General features: G+C 31.6%; 2 protein-coding genes across 2 annotated transcripts in view; one reads left to right on the plus strand and one right to left on the minus strand.

Moving 5' to 3' along the window:
• The window catches only part of LOC132752986 (tumor susceptibility gene 101 protein-like), a 41,481-nt gene extending 40,439 nt beyond the window's left edge, over positions 1–1,042 (minus strand). The window contains exon 1 of the mRNA XM_060743400.1: positions 878–1,042. Within this exon, the coding sequence (XP_060599383.1) occupies positions 878–916 (39 nt within the window). The 5' untranslated portion in view covers positions 917–1,042. The remainder of the gene's footprint in view (positions 1–877) is intronic.
• A 4,497-nt stretch (positions 1,043–5,539) lies between these two features.
• LOC132752987 (heat shock 70 kDa protein 12B-like) lies at positions 5,540–14,803 on the plus strand. Its single transcript, XM_060743401.1, has 4 exons — positions 5,540–5,922; positions 7,847–8,068; positions 8,270–8,426; positions 11,531–14,803. Exons 1-4 carry the CDS (start codon positions 5,602–5,604, stop codon positions 12,580–12,582), a joined length of 1,752 nt encoding a protein of 583 aa, XP_060599384.1. The 5' UTR covers positions 5,540–5,601; the 3' UTR covers positions 12,583–14,803.
• The last annotated feature ends 10,817 nt before the right edge of the window (positions 14,804–25,620 follow it).

The following is a 25,620-nucleotide window of genomic DNA, read 5'->3' on the forward strand; positions in this document are numbered from 1 at the left end:
ACAATCTTTACGTTAGATTATAAAACGCAAAACAACCATTGGGTGATGAACATGTAAACTGTTTATGACAATAAAACTGTTTGACATTGACTTGAGAATCTAGATAATGATGTAATTGTTTAAACTAACAATACTGTCTCAATTTAAAACGTATAATTACATAGGACATATTTTAAAAAACGAAATCTTTATTAACTTCTTTAATCACATAATTGATAAATGCTTAAGACAAAAATCTAAAAGGAAATAAACAATTGCAACAGCACATCAAAGACCTTGCGTAACCATAATAATTTCATTATACCATAGTTTTATGTAAGGCTTTTAAATTTGTCTTTTTGGGGTCTTGTCTGTGATATGCAGGCTTCATAGCCTAAGATCCCCTTTCAAAACTCCATTTTATTTTATTTAGTTCCACCCATTGTTTTCTCGTTTAGGGCACACGTATTTTTTAATTGTGAACCATACACCGCTTTTCATGGACCGTGTCACAGATAACCGCCGTATGAACACATCTGCGGATGTTTCTTAATTCAAAATTTCACCATTTTCATTCTTTAATGTTGAATTCTGCTTAAGCCAGTGATAGGGGGCGTGGACGGTAATTTTCACTTTCTAGTACCGTCCATGAACAGGCTCAATCAAACCAAGCCAGCAACATTTTCAATTATGCCGCGCAGGGCTTTCTTTAGGGATTATGTTTTTCTCTATTTGGAACTTAAACATTTTTAAAAAATATTTTGTAGATTATACTTTCTATTTGGCTTACTGGTGTGTGTATATACATATATAGATAGATAGATCATATAAAGATATGATGTTTAACTTTTTAAATATATACGAGTATACATAGTAAATAGAAAAAAAAATAGCTTACCTTTGCCAAACATATATCTAAATAACTGTCATAGCTCATTTTTCACCAACTTTTTAATGGATTTACAACAAGCACTAGAGAAAATACTTAAACGTTTTTGTTTCGGTTTAAATTGAAACAACGCCAGAAGTTTGCTGTTACATATAAATAAGGTATAGAGAGAGAGATAAAGAGATAGATAGATACGTAGGTAGTTACGTAGATGGATATGTATATGTGTATTATATGTACTATAGTTATAGTATATAAAACGTGTTGATTACGAGGATATAACACTGGCTGGGGAGACATCAAGGGATGTTTCTGCTAAAAAATGGCGAGAACACGATAAACACTCTTGAAAACTTAAAGACATCCAATGTTATGTTACCTTTAAACGTTCTTGTTTTCGTGGAAATGATACATTCAGCGAATGTACCGTTTGATAATATGACATTAAATTTCATTTCATTAAATATCTTTGTTTATATTATTTATCTATTTTTTATATCATCAACCAGTTCAATTTCTGATACTATACAGTACACATGTATAGAGATTTTGTGCTCTGTTGTGTGCATATTATACATGTAATACACCCCTGATGAAGGCATACTACACCGAAAGTAATTGGGTATCTATGCTTTAGCACTGTATGAAAGTCTATTTTCTCCCAGTTTTTTGTTATTCTGTCTACGTTCTTGTATCCTTCTTGGGATCCAGTGTTTTTGAAAAAATATTTTGCAGATGTATATATCTATACAAACTCACATGTCTTTATTTTCTAATTATAAAATTACTTATACTACATGTATCCTATTAACACTTTTAACTTTATTTTTTACTGAAGTATACGAGGGTTGTACCAGTAAGTCATGGATGAAAAATACTAAACGGGCTTTTTAAAGATTGTCACTGATATTTAATACGCTATTGCTGAGTGTACATGCAAAATAAATCAACGCTTTATCAATATATCACTATAAATTACTTAAGTAAGGCATTAAAGGAAAGATATTAGATGTTATAAGATCAATTTATAATAATGTAAAATCTAGCGTTAAGCATCTAAATACAGTTAGCACTGATTTTTCATGCATGTTAAGCGTCCGGCAAGGAGAATGTATTTCCCCTTTTTATTCACAATGTAATTAAACGACATTGAGGAGCATTTGATATAACATGGATTTGATGGTATAAACTTAGATTTGCTATATGCTGATGATATTGTGATTTTTGCTGAAACCGCAACTAGTTTACAAAAAGGTTTGGAGTTTGGACCTTTTATTTGACTATTGTATGAAATGGAAACTAAACAGTTAATGAAAAGACAAAGGTAATTGTTTTTAGAAAAGGTGGCACAAGCATAAGAAATATGAACTGCACATATAATAGTCTTAAAAAAATCTAATTTAGGTATTACATTTACCACAGGTGGTTATTTTAGCGCAACGCGCACGAGGCATTAGCGAGTCAGCGTTTAAGGCAATATACAAACTCAAGTCTTATTTAGTTAAATTCACTAATATTGATGTTAAGCACTCGATAAGTTAGTTGTTCCTATATTAAAATATGGATGTGAAATATGGGGATCAGGGAAACAAATATTATACAAAGAATACATTTACAATATTGTAAACAACTTTTAGGAGTGCGTGCCCAAACCCACAATAATGTTGTCTATGGATAATTAGGTCGAACAAGTTTACTTTCTAATAGGTTAATATGTATGGTAAGATACTGGTTTAAAATGTTAGAATGCAAATGGACAAACATTAGACATTGTTAAAATTACTAAATTTAGAAAAGCATTAACAAGGCTGAGAGTGTCATCACATTATTTAGAGGTAAAAGCGGGTAGATGGCATAGGCCACCAAAAATATCATTTGACTAAAGCATATGAAAAAACATATTTGGAAGAGAAGCAGACGAACACCACAAAAGCCGATATTAAGTCGTTTGTAAAGGGAGCTAGGAACCTAATACTTTTTTGTCCCACCGATTGCACAAAAAATGCTAAATTTACTGTCAGTCAAACATTTAGATTTTTGTTACATTTATTCAAAGTGTCTTAATTGTGTACCACTGTCATTTCAATGATTTTATACAACCTTATAACCATCGAATGGAGAGACACAAATACATATAAATTTAACAAAATGCCTAGTGTCGGCTATATACCCAAAATGCTGATCATTTTTTACACACAAGCAATATAGACTGAGACATATCACCAGTTTTATTATTAAGTTTCAACAAGGCCATAGTTCGAATATTTCCCTGCCTCCTAACTGTTTTGATGTGGTTAGTTGTTCTTAGTGACTTGTTTTTTTTAAATGATAAATATTTTTAAGATCATATTTTAGGGGAAGTAACTAGTACAGCTATCATTTCTACAATATGATTTACTAAGTCATACATACATGCAGTTTTTTCTTTAAGTTACAGAAAGAGCATCACAACACGGGGTTATCTGATTTGTTTGAGGGGGCGTAGCCCCCGAATATTAATCAGATTGCCGAGTGATTTTTCTCTTGTGTATCATTGTCATATATACAAACACGTTCCCTGTTGTCACAATATGAAAACCCAGAAAAAAGTAACCGATTAAACTCTGACACCTCTTCAACAAAAAGGTCACCAAACTATGATACAAGAATGCTGATAAATTCACAAGTTAACTATGTTTGTACACATTTGTTATTTCGTACCCATTTCAGGGCAATGTCCTTACCAGAAATATCCTTCGGTTACGAATTTGTTTTAATTAAAACTAATTAAATGACATCGGCTATGTTAAATTGAAATGTTAATTAAATCTGGTAGTGATTTGAAGATTTCAGCTTAAATGTTTGTGATGTACAATCAGTGATTTCTTTAAACGTCCAAGTTGTAAGTGATATATTTACATTTTGATATGCCATTTTATTGGAAACACAATGCCTGCTCCAAATGTACTATAAATAAGGTGCTTGGTGAAAAGAACGAACGGAAACCCCACTTCGGTTTTAAATTACAATAACAATCGGGTTTACACCAGGACTAGTCGTAAGCATTTGATTATGTTTTGTATAATATTCTGGGGGCTTTCCGCAAACAGATCTTAGTGTTTTAATAAAATCTTCGACCTCGTCTTCCATTCAGTAAAAGCACAGACAATGACTGACTGATTGGCTTGAATTTTTCATTTGTTGTGGAATTATTTATCTTTAACTTCTTTTTTATTTGGAAAATGAACTTAAATTTAAACGGTTATTTTTTTAAATGCATTAAATGTGTTTCAATTTTAACCTTTTTTTAAAGTCTAGCCTACGTGCAGTGCGGTTACTAGCCAGAGTGCAAGTTACTTACACCCACATTCCAGTTCACACACACTGTGTCCCATAGAGTATACGATTGATCTTAAACACAAGTATAATAAAAGACCTCTGTACTATGATAAAATAATAATGATTTATTCATTTATTCATACTCCAGTATTGAAGATGTCGAACATTATTTTTTTTAAATGTCCCAAATATAACGAAATAAGAGTGCATGCAGTCATTCCGTTTAACTCGCAGTTTCTATCCTTTGATCGTAAATACCCTTTTGGTTGGTAAATATATCTTTCTGATGAGAATACCCCATTTATTTTTGACAAAGTACATGTACAAAAATTTATTAAATCATCGTGTAGATTTAAATCTTAACACTTTTATATTATCTATATAAATACTACTTGCCACTCTGAATTAATATCCCTACATACTGAACTGTATCCGACTTTTTTAAAAAAAAATTCTCCTTGTGCATATTTCCCCAACTGCTTATATATAATATAATTCATTTTGGTTGGTAACTGTCTTATCATTATTAGATAATTTCATATATCTGGGAAGAACCGTTTGCTGGTGTTGTAAGAACTCTTGTTTCAACCCTTTAGCTACTTTTGTGTTTACATTGTAATAATATGATGTTATAGATGTGTAACAAAAGAGAAATAAAATATGTTTAAATCAAAATTATATATTCAACCTCATTCAATTATTCTTGATTCAGGTCAGAGTTGTTTAAAAATGCGTTTTCGTACGAGCCATCAGAGCCATCAGGGACAAATATTACCAGATTGATATTGCCTGTCATACTCCAGAACAGTTTTAAAGAGTTCTTTCGCTCACACGAATCAAGTGTAAAATCAAAATATCCCGGGCGTATATATCTTCTGTCTGATAAAATCTGATTTACCTCTGAAGTATTACAGGCAATTATCAAACCCTTTGTCGAGCAGGTCATATCAGATATTTAAAATTATCTAAAAACCAAAGATGCTTCCGTTGACGAAATTGTCGTCTTTGGAGAGTTTACCACGCTACCAATGTTTACGTATGAAGTTGAAACCCAATTCTCTGAAAAGAAGGTAATATTTTATAAGGATGAAAAGGAGTCGGCTTAAACAGATGTAGGAATTATTTGTCTTGGATTGGGGCAGGTTGAAAAAAAATGACAGGGTACGTTTAATGCGTAAATAGTACAATTGTAGTCTTAAACACATTGCAACAATATTCTTAATTGCCTGACCAGTTACATTTTTGTCAGCAGCTGTACTTAAATATTGTTATATGATATAATAGTAGTTTAATGTTTAGTGTCTAGTATTTAGTGTTTAGCAAATTTGTATTTTATTAAAGTCCTTAACGCACAGTTACTTTGTTATTTCAACAAATTATAATTGAAATTAAAATGTTTCACTGATGAAATATAGATGCATTCATACATTAAGGTCGCAAATACAGCCATTGTAGCGGCAATAGATTTTGGAACAACATATTCTGGTTGGGCATATTCTCTTCGATCAAACTTTGACTCGGATCGGACAAAAGCGTCTACGAAACTTTGGAACTCCGGCTCTGCTCAAACAGAAAAGACACCCACGTGTATTCTTATACGACCAGATGGAAAGACAGTCGAAGCTTTTGGATATGAAGCTGAGGATAGGTATCAAGATTTAGCCGGAACTGAAGAGCATATGGATTTCTTTTATTTCCGGCGCTTTAAGATGTCGTTGAGCAAAAAACTTGGAGAGGTTTATATAATACTTTACTTTTTTCCGATTTTGATAACTGAAATCCATATTTTTATGTTTTGAACGTTAATATCCTATTTTGTAAAATATTCTTTGTGTTCACACCTCTTAAAGTGACATTATGCAAATCTAAGGGTATATAGTGAGTAAACGGGTGAAAGTCAAAATAAGTTTATTTTTTGTCATGATTTATTCCAATAATATTATTCACTTTGCATGAATTATTGATAACCCATATGGCTCAAGGAAATTTCTACGAAATAGCCATAGAAATAGAGAAAATAAGAATCCCTCAAGAAAGCCAAACACGACAAAATTGAAAATGTTGCAGGCTCGGTTTGATTGAGTCTGTTCATAGACGGTAGTACTGGTAAGTGCAAGTTACCGTCCACACCCCCTAGCACCGGCTTAAGCAGAATTTAACATTTAGACACAAAAATGGTGAAATTTTGAATTTCGAAACATCCGCAGATGTGTTCTTACGGTGGTTATCATAGAACCTTCAATGTTACACAGTAGTGCCATTCCATGAAAAGCGGCGTATGGTCCCCAAGTAAAAGAAGTTACTTATAACGTTCAATTTTTTAAAGAGTGGGCAGTCTTTTTATATTTTAGACATATTTATATTTTATCATAAACATGTTGCAATGTCGATTTTTGGTCAATCACCATAATAACAGACAAACTAATAAAATATTTATTCATTAAAGGTCAACCTGCGAACGAAAAAATAAGCATATTGTCACTTTAGAAATTGATCAGTATTTACTAATAGGATTTATGGGATTGAAACTATATGTATATCAATCTTTGGTAATCATGCCACTTGTTCTTGCTCATATGAAATGCTAAAAATGAAATCAGTAATGTTATATTGCACGAGCGGCGACCGGGGTGTTCGTAGACTAACATTATAAAGTATCTCTTTATTCCAGAATGGCATATAAATTCATTTAGGTTCTTCTTCTTTGCAAATGTCGTTTAAGTATTATGTTAACACATTCAATAATAACAAAAAAGATACAGCTTAAAAAACTTATAACAAAACACCGGAACACACCAACTTAAAACGTCTGATATTCATTCACACTTTTTAAACCTAATTACCGTTGCCCTGATTGCATTTTTACGCCTCTGTTACCATTCATTGTATGTATCTCTGAACCTGTCATTGTCGCACGGTGAACCAAAAGTGTGCGTATACATGCAATACTTGTTGACGTTCTTAAAACTCAACCCTCGTATAGCTGCTTTGATAAATGTGAAAACTGTATAGCCCTAAGTGAGAGATATTTAAAACTAAGTTAGCTGTTTTAAAGGAGGATTTTCATGAGCGTTATTTTGGTGACATATATTCGGTGTCGATGTATGTACGTTTTTCTTCAATTCATAGCATCAACTTCGTCCGTACACTCCATGATTTAGTTTGTTGCTTAATGTCAACGCTACTAAGGGAATGGGAAAAAATACTGACACTTTAAAAAGTCAACGATCTTTCCGATCATCCCTTATACATCGAAGTATGCTTGATGTTTTGGATCCCGCCAGAGACTTTGGATTCTGTCATGTAAATAAACTAGCTAGCTAGATTATGAAACGACGATGGTTCTACTCAGGAACCCATTCGTGTAAAAAACAGTGCACGGTCTACCTCCACCAGTAAAGCTGGAAAGAATTTCACAGTTTTGTTGCAACGTAAACCAAATTAAACAAGTAACACATATAACACGCAATTTACATAATTTGGCGAGGGCTATATAGGAATCACTTTTTCCATCCTGAAGATATACATTCCTTTCAACCTATCCGAGCTAATTCAATCAAAGAAATGAAAAGAAATCGTAAAACAAGGACTTAATTTAGCGATTGTAAATCGAACAATTTTTCATACAGCATTTTGAAGCAATATAATGATTTACTTAAGAAACTAGATAGAAACATGACACTCGAAGACGCTATGAACCGATGTCTACCTGCCCTTGACGTGTTTGCAATGAGTATCAAATTCCTAAAAGACGACCTGCTAGCTGTCTTACCCGACAGACATTTAGGAAACATAAAGATGGATGATATACACTGGGTATTAACAGTTCCTGCTATTTGGACAGATGGCTCGAAACAGTTTATGAGAGAAGCTGCAATAATGGTAATCTATAATAACATTTTTTTTCCTTTTTAACACGTGGCAATAAGTCTTATATACAGCCATTAGTAACTTTCGATGTAAGAAATCGTCTGGTCAATTGGATTAGTCTAAGAGCGCACGAGAAAAAAACTACTAAGAAATGTTTCACGGATTTTGCCTTTTATTTATTTGTTTGATAAATGTCGAATGATTTTCATTTAGGCTGGAATTAAAAGCAAAAGGCTAACAATTGCTTTGGAACCAGAAGCTGCGTCAATGTTTTGTCGTAACTTACCAATAGAAGCTACAAATTGCGACTCAGGAAGTAATATTTCCTCGTTATCGATAGGAACTCAGTACATGATTCTTGATGCCGGAGGTATGTTAAAAAATATATTTGATAAAAAAGATATTTGTTTGTTTTGTGTAAGATGAAATTAAGCTTCATCGAGTGAAGTTTAAAAACTGTATTATCACGAATGGCGTAGTAACTGCCTATGAAGTTCACGAGATGAAATAAAATAACTTCTTAAATAATAAACCATCCAATTCTTTTTATTTGATGTTTAAAATGAAATTTCCTCAATATTGTAATAGAATATCAAAATCTGTTTTCACCCCTGGTAGCCTCGACTTCAGACGAATTTCTCATAAATACATTTCGTGTCCAACTTTGTGTCATCCAATGAAAACGCTGTATTTTTTAAAACTATGTGTGTTAATTTTCATAGAAGAACAAAAGTCGATACAATATTATTGAATTCCGACTTCTATTTTTATAATACTTCATAGAACCGCGTAGTGACGTTATTATGTTATTGGTGTAATGATGCCAAATAAAGCTTGACGCTAAGTATGTTAGTATTCATCCGTAGCTGTTCTACAGAAATTAGAAACACCTGTCGCTATCGCTCCCGTCGAAGTTTCTAATATCTGTAGAACAGCACGGAAGAACACTAACATATACGAAGTCTTTAGCAAGAAAATAAGTTCAAGAATAAACGTTAGGTGGTAATGATATAACATGTATTTAATTTAAACAAAAATATGAATGAGCGCTTCTAAAAATAATTAGAAAGAAGAAAAAGTAACACCATGCCACGAAATAGCGGAAGTTTATATAACAATATGCTACGCGATTGAAATTTTTAAAAATTTCAAACGAGAAAAAAATAAAAGTTTTTGATTCGAAAGGATTTCATTTGGATTGATAATTCTGCATTCAAAAGAAAAAGACTAGAAAATTGGAAAAATGGATTTTTTGAAAGCTTGTTTACTTATCTCTCGGGCTGGAGACTGTAATTGCTTTTACATTTTGCATTACAGTTATTGCTCGTAGGATAAATATGGACAAATGTAATCAGGAGCAATTTTGAAATTTGAAATGAAGAAGGAAGTGTTATTTTCAGGCTGTTTAAATGAAAATAAAAATTAGAGATATACTAGGTGATTGGTAAATTGAATGAATTGAAATATGTTTAATCTGTTTTATTATATTTGAAATTTAAGTTATTTATCAATTTTAGCTTTGCTTTGCTATAAACAACCCTGATAATGTCGGAATTATAAGCAAAATGCTTTTCCAAAAAAGGTATCACATGGGGAAAATATTTTAAATGTAGTCTCTGCATTGAAAAGTGTGAAATTATATATTTTTCACTGTGAAATTATCAAATATTACACACCTTTTATTAATTGAAAAGAAAATCTCCCCCCCCCCCTATTCTGTAAAAATGTCATTGAATTAGCATGTCGAACAAATAGGAGGAATTCTTTTTCAACACCATTGTCATCGCTAAATCCGCTTATCTCAATGTGAAGAGCATTTGAATCCAGGGTCACTAGCTCGACCCCCCCCCTCCCCCCGGAGAGGCAAAGTTTTTCCATGATGAATGATCACAGAAATTGAGTCTTATGGTCATTTGTCTTAGCAATCATATGAGATAAGAAGTCCCTCTCTTTTGAACTATTGTGTAATTACCAGCTAGTTATCAACAACTGTCGGGTATGTGGAATTACCTCCGCTATATGAACAAAGTGTGTTCGTTAAAGTTTACTTGTTTATGTGGAAAAGTGCCACATAAATATATAAGAAAGCAATACACCCCAAATATTGGTATGTCCGTATGTCCATCCACAAAACCGTGTTAACGGAAAAAGCGCTGAAAATGTTTTAATGAAACTTAAAATATGTATAGATGGCAATCTAGAAATTATGCACATAGTTTTCTTTCTTCCTATATTGAATAATCTGATTGCAATGACAACAAATAAACTTAAAATATGGCAAACAATGTATAACACAAAAAATGGATCCCGTAAAATCGCAAAAAGTACTCAATATACTTTTATGAAACTTAAAATTTAGGCAGATAGCAGTCTGGTGATTATTCTTTTTTTTCTTAACTGCCTATGCTGAAACATTTGGTTACTATGGCAACAAATATATTTAAAATTAAGCATATATAACAATATTTACTGTAAGTACTGAAAATATTTTTATGAAACACGAAATGTGGACAGATGGAGCTATTGAGACTATGTACATCAATTTAAGCTTGACTATAGGGAGTATATTTAGAGCTGTCCTACTCACCCAGCGTTGGTGACCGCGTCTATATGTTTTTATTAAAGTGACAAGGTCCTTAACTTTAGAACAAAATATCAGAATTGCCCCCTTTTACTTAGAATTTTCATGAAGAAAATGTTGTTTGTTTTATAACTTCTTTATTTCTTAATGTATCTACTTCAGACTTATAGCTGGGGTATTTTTTTCGTAAGGTATATATTCAAACTTCAAGTATATATGTTCCTTATCATTCAAATCGCTTGGCTATTTCCGGAATTATGCCTCATTGCACTTTGATATTTTTTCTTTAGAATTATTTTCTTTTACTGAAACTTCTTCATTTCTTAAAGTATTCAAACTTTAAACTCCCACATCATAATAATATGACACGGTTCATAAATTTAGCGACCATGTTTCCAAAATTATCTCCCCTTTAAATTTTAAATTGTCCTTATTTATTATATTACTTTCTTATATTTCCAATATTTGTTCATCATCAACACTTACATCATATATATCACGTTTACATTATCATTTTCATTTTAAACTTCGATTCTACTTGAAGGTTATATGTTGTTTTGTTTTTTTAATTTTCTTAATTTTTTACTATAAATAGTATCATTTAAATACTTGAAAATTGTTATTTTTTCCATTTTCTTCTGTGTTACTATAAATGGTTACAACTTAAAACTTAAGATAAATGCTCTTTGACGTGGCTGCGAGTTTATACAATAGGACTATGTTTGACATATAACACAGGCGACTCGAGCTATAAAATATTGAATGTGAAACCACAACTTTGTATTTCTTTAGTTGAAAATGTCTGTATTTTATTTGAAAAAATAATTTATCTATTCTTATTCACTATTTATATTTACATCAAATAAAATTGTATTAATGTTTTCATATTGAAGGTGGCACGATCGATATCACTGTACATGAGGTAGATACTGATAACAATGTAAAGGAGATACATGCTGCAAGTGGAGGCGGATGGGGTGGTACAACTGTTGATGAAGCATTCAAACGATTACTGATTGCTATTATAACAAATGACGTTTACGAGGCGTTTAAAAGGGACCACACAGATGATTGGCTGGATATTTGGAGAGACTTTGAGGTCAAGAAAAGAACGATTACTACATCTTCGAATTCACCTGTAAGAATGAGACTTCCTTCTTCGCTGACAGATAAGTATTACCTTGTCACAAAACAAAAATTAGCAATAGCTGTGAAAGGTTCAGAATATGCTAGTGATATTCAAATTGTCAGGGACAAAATCAATTTTTCAGCAGAACTTGCAAGATCTTGGTTTGAAACTTCTGTTGTCAAAACAGTTCACTTAGTAAAAAGTATTATGTCCAAAAATGAAAATGTAACAGCTATTTTAATGGTTGGTGGATTTTCCGAATCTCCTGTTTTACAGAACGCTGTTCGAGCAGAGTTTAAACAAATGGACATAATCATTCCGTCCGAAGCTTCCAACTGTATACTAAAAGGAGCGTTGATTTTTGGCCACTTGCCAAAGGTCATTACTGAACGTGTTCTCAAGTACACGTACGGTATCGGGTCATTTGAAACATTTGTAGCAGGACATCATCCACCGAAAAGGCTTATCACTACAGACAACGGTTTTGTATGTCCAAATGTATTTAGCAAACATGCTGAGATATATCAAAGAGTAAAGATAGGGGAACCTCAAGTTTGGCATACATATAGTCCTCAATACAAATCCCAGACACAGATGTCATTTTCTGTGTTTGCATCAGAAAAACCAAACCCGGTTTACACAGACGAGGGTTGTATTCTTATTGGTACGTTGCAGATTGACTTAGTCGATCATGACGGGGCATTGGATCGGGAAGTTTTAGTTGCCTTTACATTTAGCGGAACGGAAATAGTTGTTGAAGCAAAGGATAGAAAAACAGGCAACCAGTCTTTCGTTGCTGTTGACTTTCTTGGATAAGACATGGCCTTATATATGGAAACATCTTATATGCAAAACATATGATATATTGTCTGTGTTGACTTGAGTGTATATGAACACCTATTTGTTGTATCTAATAATATATGTATACATTTTAGTTGATAGCTAAGGAGAGTGATTCCTGTATATAGGGATATTACGTTTGCGTTTTAATTGCCGTAATTTCTTCTTTTCTTTGTTTATTGAAAACAAAACTGTTACAATCGTTTTATTCCGGTATATTTTTATTATTCCTCCTTTTACATAAGTATGTGGTGTTTCTAATTGTAGCCAGAACTGGTACTGTAGTACGTACTGCTGTCATTTTTTGCAAGAATTGCTGTTGATATGCACAACAAACACGGTTTTTGCTAAGAGGAGCACCTAATGGTTAAGGTATCTGCCTCTCAACCCAAGGAACATGGATTCAAGCCCTAATCCGGTCACGACCATGTTCCTTCATATGATACCAGTACTACTTTCGTAAATGAATGTTATAAGTTGAAAGAACTTGTTTTGCAATCTGGCTTAAATAAATACGTTTTAACCTTTTAAACAATTTTGCTACTAGAGACAGCACTTTAGTTTTCATTGAATATTCAAACGTTTCTCTAAAAGAACCCAAAATTCATTGATTTGTGTTTGTGTGTTTTTTATTATTGTTGTTATGATTATTGTTTGTTATTATTATAATTAAAACAAATCATGTTATGAAATGACAATTCAAATGAATAAAGTACTTTTAAATGTGCAGCTTCAGTGGAAACATAATGTAGAATTATTTTAACAAATAACTTTGTATAGTTACTGTTTGTCTGTGTATATGTTAAAAACAAATAAAAATTGGTTGATTTAATACTGTTCTAAAATGGAACAAAAGATCAGTCGAATTGTTATTGCATATTAAAAATACCAACAAAATTTAATGATGAGCCTAAACGGTAAGAACAGTAATTATGCGTAAACGTATCAAGATTTGAATGGCAAAACGTTAATATTAAAAAATTGTTTTTGCTTATTAGTTTGTGTATCTAGTTTTTGACTAGAATACTAGAAAATATTACAGTATGTGTTTAATACAAAAAACTGTAAATTTATAGCAATTTTTGTTCTTAATGAAAACATATGGTAAACAACACACCGTTCTTCAAATTTCTGAAAGATTGAAGTTTTAATGATCATGAAAATCTATTATTCAAATGTACGATGATTAGTGTGGATCATTCGACATGTAACATCATATCTTCTGGCTAACAAATGTCATTTTGGTCATGAATAACCTTGACATACACAATATTTTAGTCGAATATAAGACAATAGTACGTACTTTATAAAGCCAAAGCCTTGGAAATGTATTACTCATTGAAATATCCCAGAACAATACGTCTTTAGACAAGACATAAACAATTGTCAACTGAGCATTGTTGTACACAGGAATTCAATGCTTCCCTCACACTATTTAATAATCAGTTTTTGAAACATTCATACGTTTGTGTTAAACAGTTATATTTTGTTCAAAGTGGTGTATATTTTAAAGCAAAGTAAATGAACTGTATTTTTGTTATTGTATTTTTTTGATTCGTTGCATTGTTGTATTATTAGACATCGGTAGCTGATGTTCTTTTATTTCTTTTCTCCTAATTTTTTCATGAAGCAGTTGTATCCAGCGGTAGTTGACTCTAACTTAAGTTTCAAATGATCTGTATCTCTCTCAACAACCCATAGTCCAAAACAGCTTCTCTGTTTAATTATTCCATACAACATGCTTAACGCTTAAACTTGCCGTAGTGTTATTAGCTGATATTAAATAGATTAGTATTTTTTTGAAAATATGGAAACAAGGAAGGGTAGCATTTAATGATTTAATGAACGCATTCCCAAACACATGACCAAAGTTTCTATTATGATTAAATTAGTTAAATTATGCACGGTATCTGTCGTAGAAAAACTGGGAAGCATATAAATGTCTCACCTTGCGGTTGTTAGAGTTATGTTTCTGTAAAGTAATACTTTTGTTAGTGACTCATCATTACACACGTTTCTATCGCAAAAATAGTTTTATAAAGTGTATAAAACTTTAAATCTGCTACCTGTAGTTTACATAATTTTGGAAAAGAATAATTCCAAAATACCCTATGAAAAAAATATGTTTACATGAACTTTATTAAGAACGAATAGCTCAAGCATGACATCATTGCTAAACAGTTAAAACCCTATTAAAAATAGCAGCTAGGGGTGTGGATCGTCAGATAAGTGCTATAGTTTCTTTATGAGAATATAAAAATGTCACTGCTTTGTCTATAAGAAAATGAAAGGCTACTAAGAGATCTCTTACGGAGCCCCTAAGGTGACATTAAGGTTTTAATTCGTAATTTTGAACTATTAATTCGTTTTACGAAATATTAATTTGTAAAAACGAAATGTTATTTCGTAAAAAGGAATTAATATAACTTAAAAACGAATTTATTTTTATTTATTTATTTATATTTATTAAAATCGAATTATCATTTTGTAATAACGAATTAATATTTCGTAAAAAAGAATTAATATTTCGTATCAACGAATTATTATTTTGTAGAAACGATCAAGTATTTCTAGTATTTCTAATTTTTACTAAATAAATAAATTTTGTATTAACGAATTTCTAATTTTTACTAATTAATATTTTGTAAAAACGAATTATCATCTCTTCAAAACGAATAATTATCTCGTAAAAACGAATGAATATTTCGTTATTATGAATTGACGGGAAGTGCGAAAATATCACCTTAGGGGCTCCGAAATTTAGCCAATAATGTAACAGGGAACATTTTGTCTGGCCTATGCAGAACATCATATTTATGTTTATTTACAGTGTCTACATTAGATTGTCACTTTTAAAGAATTACCATATCAATTACTATGTTTGTGAATTGCGTTAGTAATGTAGTAGAAATATGGTTATAAATACTGCAAAATCAGTATATATAACATGTAAATTACTTGAATTGTGACTATTTTTACTTTTTTTTAAAAATCTTAGTACATTTTTTTCTCACGGCTGATTTTATTGAAAGGTTTTGGCCCATCTGGAGGTATGCACCTTTAAAAAGAACTAATTATTGAAATATAACTATTTGTAAACGTTAAGTGCTCATTAAACAAAAGTATCCATTCTATCTAGAGCCATCTTTAAAAAGCATCTTCCAAAGCGCAATGCCAAACGATAAAATATTTGGTATGAATATCGTCTATTAAATAACAAGGTCTTCCCATAAAAGCCTTAGGGTCATGGGTTTCTTTATATCTATATTGTTAAAAACAAAAATATAGAGTTTAAATGTTTGTCATGTGTATTTCTAAAAATTGCGATCAAACACTAGCTCTGAATTCAACATTTGCCTTCACCCGGAACAACCATTTTAATAGTACCAGATAATTCTATAAAGCAACCAATGAATTTCAAAAGTATTCAGTAACATTAATTCCAACCAATGACATAACATAGTTACCAGTGACTTTCATAACAACAAATGACGATGGCCAGTGATTTCCATAACAACCAATGACAGTGACCAGTGACTTCCAAAACAACCAGTGATCTTAGCAACCAGTGGCTTTCCTTAGAATCCAGTGACATCCATAGAAACCAGTGACTACCATAGAAACCATTGGTCATCCATGGTAATTAGTGACTTCCAATAGCAACCATGGAAAACATTGAATTTAACTAGTGGCTTCAATGTTAAACATTTACAGTCCATGCTTCCTGTGACTTACCATTGCAACAACTGACTTTCACTAGAAACAACCGACTTCGATTGAAATCAATGCCTTTTCATAGCAATATATGAAGTTCGTTGCAGTGACTTTTTACGTGTGCAGTATTTCTTAAAGCAATACATTTCTGGTGCGTTTTTAATGCTTTTATCAATATTTGAACAACTTATAAAAAGTGCGCCCGTTTTAGACAAATTCACTTTTATACTTAATGTGCATTTATAATTATCAACATTAATTGTTCCCCGTCCAGTACATCATTCATAGCCAGCTGAGCGACACTAACGCCATCATTGGCCACACTTTATTCTTACATATCAGACTGTTGTTCCATTTAGAATTATAATATGATGTTTAATGTACTTTATGGTGAGTCATTATACTAGCAACATCGTTCGTGATCTCTTCACATCTGTTAAAAAGAAGATGTTTTAGCACAAGGCAAATTTGCTGTTAATAGTGTTAACGAAATCAAATTACAAAACATGGATACAAAAGGCAGTGGTTGGTGTAAATTTTAGTTAGATTTTAAGTAATAAATAATCCCTCAAGAACACACAAAAACGACCAAATTGAAAATGTTGTTTCTCTCAATTCTTTGAGGGTAGGCTACAATTTCTGGAATTCGTAAAAATATCAGCATAATTAGATTTAAGTAAAGTATTATTCCTGAAACGTCCTTGAGGTGAATGGTGTTGTGTTTGGTACAATGTAAAGTACATTAAAGAAAGCCCAACACGGCAAAATTGTAAAAACATTTCAGGCTCGGTTTGATTGAGCCTGTTCATGGACGCTACTGGAAAGTGCAAGTTACCGACCACGCCCCCTAGCACCGGTTAAAGCAGAATTCAACATTTAAACACAAAAAATGGTGTAATTTTGAATTAAGAAACATCCGCAGATGTGTTTATACGGCAGTTCTCATAGAACCTACAATGTGACACAGTAGTGTCATTCCATGAAAAGCGGCGTATGGTACTCAAGCAAAAGAATGCATGCGCCCTAAACGAGAAAACAATGGGCAAAACTAAATAAAATGAAATTTTGAAAGGGGTTCTGAGGTTATGAAGACTGCATAATACAGACAAGACGTCAAAAGACAAATTTATAAAGCAGGCAACATATCCTAAGGGTGATTATACATTATTCAAATAGGAACTCTGGGACCACCCAAGCTGAAAAAGGCAAAATACAAGAAACTAAAAATACCATCTTAAATGTATACACAACAATAATGTCGTGCTGAACGATCTTCAATAATCGAAAATATGACATCATCATTGATTAAATGTACGGGGAGACTTTTTATAGCCGCCACACGGCACAAATAACACGGATGTGACAATAACATAGAGGAAAATCCATACAATACACTTATTCATAACTTAGTGTTGTAATTATTTCTGTTACCCATATAAGTCAAAATGTATTACTAATGAGACAACCCGCCTGTTAACCTTATATATGCATTAAACTATCTCATAAATGATCGTTCAGAACTATAGATGTGTTGCTTCTCTAACAATCTGGCCAAGACGGTAACCTTACATTAAGTTTCGGGAATTTTATCAATAAGAGTTTGTATTTGGTCTATTGTAATCAACGTAGGTCTCTCGAATTAATCTGTCCTGATATAATTTGATATTTATATAGATTTGATGACAATGCGGAATCAAGCACATCTTATCACGAACGTTTAGAAACATATTTTTTATTAAATAAAATACTCAATGAGAAAAAGGGTCAACATAATTACTGTTACTTTGGGAAAAACATATGGGTCATTACATAATTTATTATATTACATCAGCGGATAAACCTGCTACAAATACACATAACAGAATGCCAGGTGTTCCAAAGTGTTTTTGAAATGTAAAATCGGAGAAGAGGACATCAGTGTTAAACAACAGTCTGGTTAAGAAAAAATAGCTGGCCGGAACAGTTAGAAGAACCGGACATGACAACGTAATTGAACACATCAAAACGTGCGCTTCACATATTGTGTTCATTAAGGGATAAGACTCTATGAAAGTTTCAAAGTCATAGGCAAATTTATCAAATGGAAAGAAATAATGAAAGTTAGATTTTTGCCAAGCATATCTTCCGTTTGTGTACGATGTCAAAACAAAACAAATAAAATGTTAACATTAAACACTCTCAAAGGTTTATATGAGATATAAAGTATCATAAGCAACTGCAATATGTTAAAGAAAGAAAAGTTTAATCAATCGAATTTTTCCGGGGTTACAGTGGATTCTCGATGATATGATCATCACAGCAGAAACTGACCAAACTCACTTAAATAACAGAAGTAATTAATAACATTAAGAATAACGAAAACTGATGAAATATAATAAATAACTAAAGTCAAACTAAGGCTTAATATAGAACAAAGAAAAGTTTCAATTCTCTCAAGGTTTACATATTGTTGTTGTAATGAAGTTTTTGAAAGAGTCTGTAGAAATGAGAAGATGACTTCTATTTTAGGTATATCACTTCACAAAATGCCACATCTTAAGGTCATATTTTCGGATTATCAATGATTATTAATGACCTACTGACAGTATCTAAAGCGCTAAGTCAACTGTCAGAAGAGGAGCGTGAGTTGGTTTAGACTAAGGAATGTTAAAACGCGCTTGCAAAAATCAAAAGCTTGAATAACATCATACATTATTATCCGAAATAACCATTTTGGTTAGCAGTGAATGTTTCTTCTGCCTCCATTTCTAAAATGTCTTAAATGTTATCAGATTTAATGCCCGATTGGAAATATTCGGATGACTCGTTTTGCATGCTTCAGAAAAATAATATCATGTAAGTAATTTGAAGATGATAATTTTCCATGGACGATTTGATAAAGCTGTGTTAAGGGATTTGTTAAATTTGTAAACTTGTAAAGTAAGGTTTATCTTTTAATACCTTTTGGCATTAGCCATATCTAGAGAGCCGCCAGGTGAGACTACAAATATATGCAGTCTGTCCATGCTTTGTCAAGTTTTAAACATTGATAATAATATCTCTTGGTAAAAAATAAAATCAAATACTGCCATCGCCTCCTAGCACCAACGAAAGCAAATTTTATCATTTAAACATGGAAATGATGTCATTTGGAATTTAGAAACATTGAATTTTTAACACATTTGCGGATGTTTCAAAATTTTACGGCTATCAAGATGAAACCGGTGCATAAGCGTGGTCGGTAACTTGCGCCATGAACGTTCTGGATGTTCTTTAGGGATTCCGTTTTTTTCTCCATTTAAATAGTTGGCGGAAAAAATAATCTGAAATTTCGAAAAAGGGTCAGGGGTAACAAAGCCTGTAAATCATAGGCAAACATTAAAAGACAAACCAAGCCTGTCAAATATGTCTATTCAGTCGTATTGAATGTCTTTTGTGGTTTAAACTTTTTGCTATCTTATACTTTTTTTGAAGAAACATTATTAACATTTCATAATACCGTCTTTAAGTCAGTAAGGAGGATTTTAAAACTAAAGATACCTTTCAAAGAACGTATCACAAGACTAAAACTATTGCTTTCAGTGAAGTGTATTTATTATGTGAATGTACGTAATCTGACAGGATTTTTGGATTCGGTGTTTAATACATTATTGATAAATAGTTCTCTTCCCTGTTTACAATTAAAGATGACGTCACAATACAAGATTAAAATAACTGAAAAATATAAGATCCATTCAAACGAAAAATACATCAGGGCGAAGTTTTGTAACGGTAATAATATTAGATCAGAAACTCTGGTGCAAACATATTTGATAAGTAGAGAATATAGGGGAGATTACTGCGACATGATTGTCCGGTTCAGTGCCCTTTTAATACGAGGTCGACTTTGTGACTTCGCACAATATTCCGCTCATGATTTTCTTCTATTCATAACCCTAACCTTTACATTTTACGTAAATAGATAAATAATAGTTCACGTTTGCAACGACGCTCTTTTATTGATTAAAGGGACTCCACTGAGGTTTACTGACATGACGGGACTGGAAATAATTTTTTGAGATTATTACCCCATTTGATGTAACTTATGTGCAAAATTTCAGATCATTAGCTCCTTCCGTTTTTCCAGAAAAAATATTATAATAGTGAAAAATGACCCAAAATTTAAAAGCGTTTAAACGCTTTTCACTCAAATTGGACTGAGAATAGCACAAACATATGATTTTTAATGTATTTCTTGTGTATTTCCTAGTTATATCTTATTTATATTTCTGTTTAAAGTGCTCATGTTTATCTATGTGAAAATTGAATTGTTATGTTTTAGGCTTATAAACCTCAGTGGAGTCCCTTGAACCATGACATTTATACTCGTATTAGCTATATACACTGTTGCTGTCAATGTATGAACTTGCTTTTCTTTTCTTTTTTCTTTCTCAAATTATGTAATAATCTTATTTTAAATTGAGCTTAAATTTATTGTGTTTAAATAAAGACCCATTGCATTAATTGAAAATTATAAAACCGAAAGTAGATGAATTATTGTTTACCTATAGATTAATTAAATTTCAAGGAATCATTACTTCCCGGTATGTGTATCCAGGTGAAACCATAAACAACTTTGAGATTGGCGGTTTAAATATAGGTGTAAAACCAAACTGGTGCAGTGATTTAACAATAATATCTAGTATGTAATGATTAATATTTGAAATGCAAGTCTTTGCTTAAAATGGCGTGTGTTGATTCAGTCAACATATTTATTAATATATCTATAAATGGGTCGTTTTAAATGTGACCAGTATTTGTTAGATGGGTATTACGAAATCAGCAGGTAAAACACAGTGCTTAATCATTTCGGGATGTTTTGGAATATTACTCCGTTCCTGAACTGATTTGAATATATTGGCACCGGTTGATTAAGATAAAATAGATTTTTAGCTTGACAAGGTAAGACAATATATAAAAAAACACATTTACATCTTTAAGTCTGTGAATATTCTACTTACAAGGAACATTGCGATGTTTCATATACAACTTTATAAGGTTTATTAACGGTCTTTTTTGACTTGGAATCGAAAAACAAATTTCAGTAATTAATTCATGTGGGAAATTTGTTTAGAAAACGTATATCAGTGAAGTAGTAGTAAACACTAGCATAAAATTGCCAAAACGTCATTATTATCAATCATTTTTCAAGTATTTCATGATCATGTATAGAAAAAATTGAAAACACGATATATTTGATTTATTTTTCCATATATTTATTACGTGCATAACTTCATATTTAATTGTTTAGATAGGGACAATTATTTCTTAATATCTTCCTTTCCATCAAATGTTTAGATCTTATAGTCATTTTGCGTCTGACTTATTCAGTAGCAAGCTTTTGAAGTATATTTTAAAATATATTTATTCGCAAGTTTTTTTTACAGATTAATGTATTAATGATTAACGAATATTTGTGTTTCACAGTACTTTAAAGATATATCATCCTGAAATTTGATATTTGAAAATATCGAAAAATGCTACGCTCTCTCTTTATAAATATATAATCAACATGTTTCGACTTTACACAAAGTAGATATGCTATAATTTAAATTCTTCACACTATAGAAGGTCACGATATGAATGTATCGTGGCAGGTTTTTTTTTAAGAATTTGAAATGTAAAGGGGAATGCAGCTTCGTATACATACTTTGTACATACTTTCATTCAAATTCAGACATATTCAGTAACAAGTTCAATACATTTCTGCGATAAAATTATTTTACTCAAAGATGGGTAAAGTAGAAATAACTAGATAATATTATGATGAAAACGAATATAAGCAACAAAAGCACACGGACATGGTAATGATATCAACAACAAACATATTTGATATATGTATTCATAATAAGTGGGTCATTTAAGTAAGTTCATAACCTTTAATATTATGATTCATAAAGATTTCTAATAGGTAATATGTCTCAATATAAACAATTGTAAGTTAACATAAGGGTTTTATTGCAGACAAGCGTTTATTCACAGCCATATACCCTGTCAGACATCTTAATGTTCTTAAAGGTAAACAAGATACTGCAGAATTTTTCCTACGTTCAATAAAGGTCATAAGTCTGTCAAAAACAATGTGAGATTTACGGGCTTTGGACAGTGACCTCCTATTATGCTCTCGATGCAACTCATTCTCTTCAGTGGTTTTAGAAATTCGTGCAAAACCTTTACCAAAGTGTGACGCCGACGCCTGGATGAGTACAATAGCTTTCCTTATTCTTCGAATAGTGGAGCACAAAACGAAAATTAGTTTATAAATTGAAAATGGCTTTGAATAAAGATTGAATATAGATTATATAATTATATAGATTATCAACAAACAACGACGTGACAAACTTTAATTGTACCATGTTAAGACTTTTACATAAAGGCTAACTACGACGGATAGCACGCAAATAAAGTATAGTACCGTGATTTTAGTAGCGGGTACATCACATATTTTGACATTCAATAGTTAAATTGAACATTATACTTGCTATTTTATAATCGGCAATGTTCTTTTATAACTAAATATGAATGTGTCAATACTACTTTAATACATAGGCGTTAAACTGTCTCAGTTGATTGACAAAATTAAATAGGTTTGTTGCAATTTGAAACCAGATAAAACAAAGAATTAAACCATTGATAGTGCAATTGATATCAATTAAATAAAAAAGCTTAAATCAGGCATGTAGTCTTCAGGTTGTATTCTTTTGTTTGTGAATCATATTACTGTTACTCTACAACTAAAGTTTCGGTTAAGTTAAAGTTTTTGATAAAATCAGAATATCAGAGTAAAATATCAGTATACTGCTATAAGATATGTTGAATGTTATGGAATATTGAAATAACGGAATATTGAAATTAACATAGATTATGTTTTGTGAATAATGTTCAATTATGTTTAAGTCGGTGCTAGAAGGGTGCGTGCTGTAGCTTAAATTAGTCAGTGCTGTCAAACATAATCCATAATTAACATGACCTAATGTGCCGTGTTGGCTCACCAACATAATTTATCTTTATGATATTGAAGACATATCGCATTATGTAGGCGGTGTAAAAGAGTCTACAGAGGTAAAACACTGAATTTATTGTACCTTCAATGCACAAGTCTTGAGCTAATTATAGCTATCTGTAAAACTGAAATTTCCAAAATGGCATATAATATGAATTCCTTAATTTAATTACTCTGAAAACGGCACAATTACAAAGTATTGCAGGCTCGGCTTCACAAAGTGTATTCACGGCAGTGACAAGTGAAAGCTTCCCTTCCTGGAACTAATTCAGCAATTTAACATGAAAAAGATTAAATGTATAATAAAGAAACAGCAGATAGTATTTGCTGCTATCAAAATTAAAAATTTTGTTATCAGCTTTATTTGATCTTTCGTTATTTATATTTTTTATCTTGTACGTTTCATATTTCAGATAATAGACACACCTGTCAACTATATAACTGAGCACCAAGAATCTGAAGTATACAGTTAGTTTATTTATTCCTTCATATCAACAAGAAGCAACGGTAAGTGAAATTGAAATCTAAAATGCCTCTACAATTGTTGTTCGGTGCACGTCTGAGCTCTTTGTCGGCGGCTTGTCGGCGGCCCGGTATTGTTAGATTGTGTTTGTGTTAGTTTAAACAATATTTTATCTATAAACATTACATTTACAAGATAATTGACGAATAATAAATTGTACGGATTGAGTAGGAAGCTTTGTCGGGAGAAATGACTGCCTTGATGTTATTTAATCTAAGGAAAGATTTAGTAATAAATACTAGAACAAATTTCCAAGGTATGGGGCTGGGCATCACCGCCTGATATAAAATTGAAATATTCTCTGTTGGAAAACTAGCATGTAATTGTTTAGTTAACACTATTTTTTTTAGGTATTTTTATCTTTTTCTATCTCAAATCAATATATACATTTAAACAACAAACTCTGATTATTATGTACACCCAAAACAATAAACTCTGATCATTATTTACACCCAAAACACACATCATTTATCAACCACTTATTCGAAATATCTTTTCACGTATACGTCTTTTATACGAAACAATATTAGACACCTTGCGAGCCAAAGCTCTAAACAACTTATGATCAATCAAAACAATAAAATCACCAAAAAGTGAAGAACACAGAAATTACTATTTTTTACAACTCCAAGGTACACTATAAACCACAAACATTCAACTTCACAAAATCTAATCAGCATCAGAAAACAACTTAAACTAAAGTACCCAATATTTACATATATCCTCAAAACAAAGCATCAACTAATATACTCTTGACCAGACAAACATTCAACCAATTTCAACCAAATATTTATTACCAAACAGATATAACTCAACAACCAAAACAACTAATGACAACCAATAAACCCTGATCAATAAGGATCACCACAATAACATTCAACCAACTTTAGCAAATTAACAAAACTCCCTTCAAAACAACAAATTCTCTTCTCAATAAAAAATAACTACTACACACTATCAGCGTGTCTCTCCTAACTGATCAAAACTCATACCGATTTGACATTTAAACATGTATTAAACAAGTTAAATGTTGATGCTGCATATCAAAGACGCCGCCAATGATGTGAACAGTCACAGGTAATGTACAAAATCTGAATTGAAAATCGTTCTCTATTAAGGTAGTACACCCCTAATGCACTATCTCCACTTTGAAGAGTATTCAATTAGGCTAGAATTACTGTAAAGTGTAATGAAACTGAGGGGCGTGGGTTCGAACCCCAGAAGGGGCAATTTTTTTTCTTTCTTTTTTTTCTTTTCAACATGTTTTATTTATCTCTCAGGTCCCTAATGGAAGAAAAAAGTGTTTCATTTTAATCATATAATTATTGTAGGTATTTATTTACTAAATAATGCCAAATTTAATAGCAAACATGATACCATATATTTTCCAAGTTTAATAAAATAAAAACTACACGGTAAAAGTATTTTATATTTTGCAAGACCAACCAATTTACATTAAAAAAATTTAGGCAGACTTTGGAAACAGCCCCTCATTGTGTAAAATTTTAGGGATGTTTTAAATAAGGCTTTTTACATAGGGTAATGGTCAAATAAGTGTGAAAAGTGGGTGGGGTAGGGTTACATTTTTATAAATATTGAAAACATTTCGTTAAAAAACAATCATTTTGCTTGTTTAATTTGTTACCTAAATGTCATTGGTTGTTTCTTTACAATGAGCAATAGGAAAACATTTTTCATAATATGATATTGTAGATTATTTAGAGTTTCCTCATTTCTGAAAAAAGCCCTTCTAATG

Source organism: Ruditapes philippinarum, unplaced genomic scaffold, assembly GCF_026571515.1.
Source record: "Ruditapes philippinarum isolate M1 unplaced genomic scaffold, ASM2657151v2 ctg4139_1_1_1_1, whole genome shotgun sequence".
Taxonomy (NCBI): Eukaryota; Metazoa; Mollusca; class Bivalvia; order Venerida; family Veneridae; genus Ruditapes; species Ruditapes philippinarum.

Coding starts and splice junctions, on each gene's coding strand:
- LOC132752987 (XM_060743401.1), top strand. CDS start 5,602: ATGCATTCATACATTAAGGTCGCAAATACAGCCATTGTAGCGGCAATA. Junction 8,069..8,269: donor TGAGAGAAGCTGCAATAATG/GTAATCTATAAT, acceptor ATTTTCATTTAG/GCTGGAATTAAAAGCAAAAG. Junction 8,427..11,530: donor CATGATTCTTGATGCCGGAG/GTATGTTAAAAA, acceptor TTCATATTGAAG/GTGGCACGATCGATATCACT.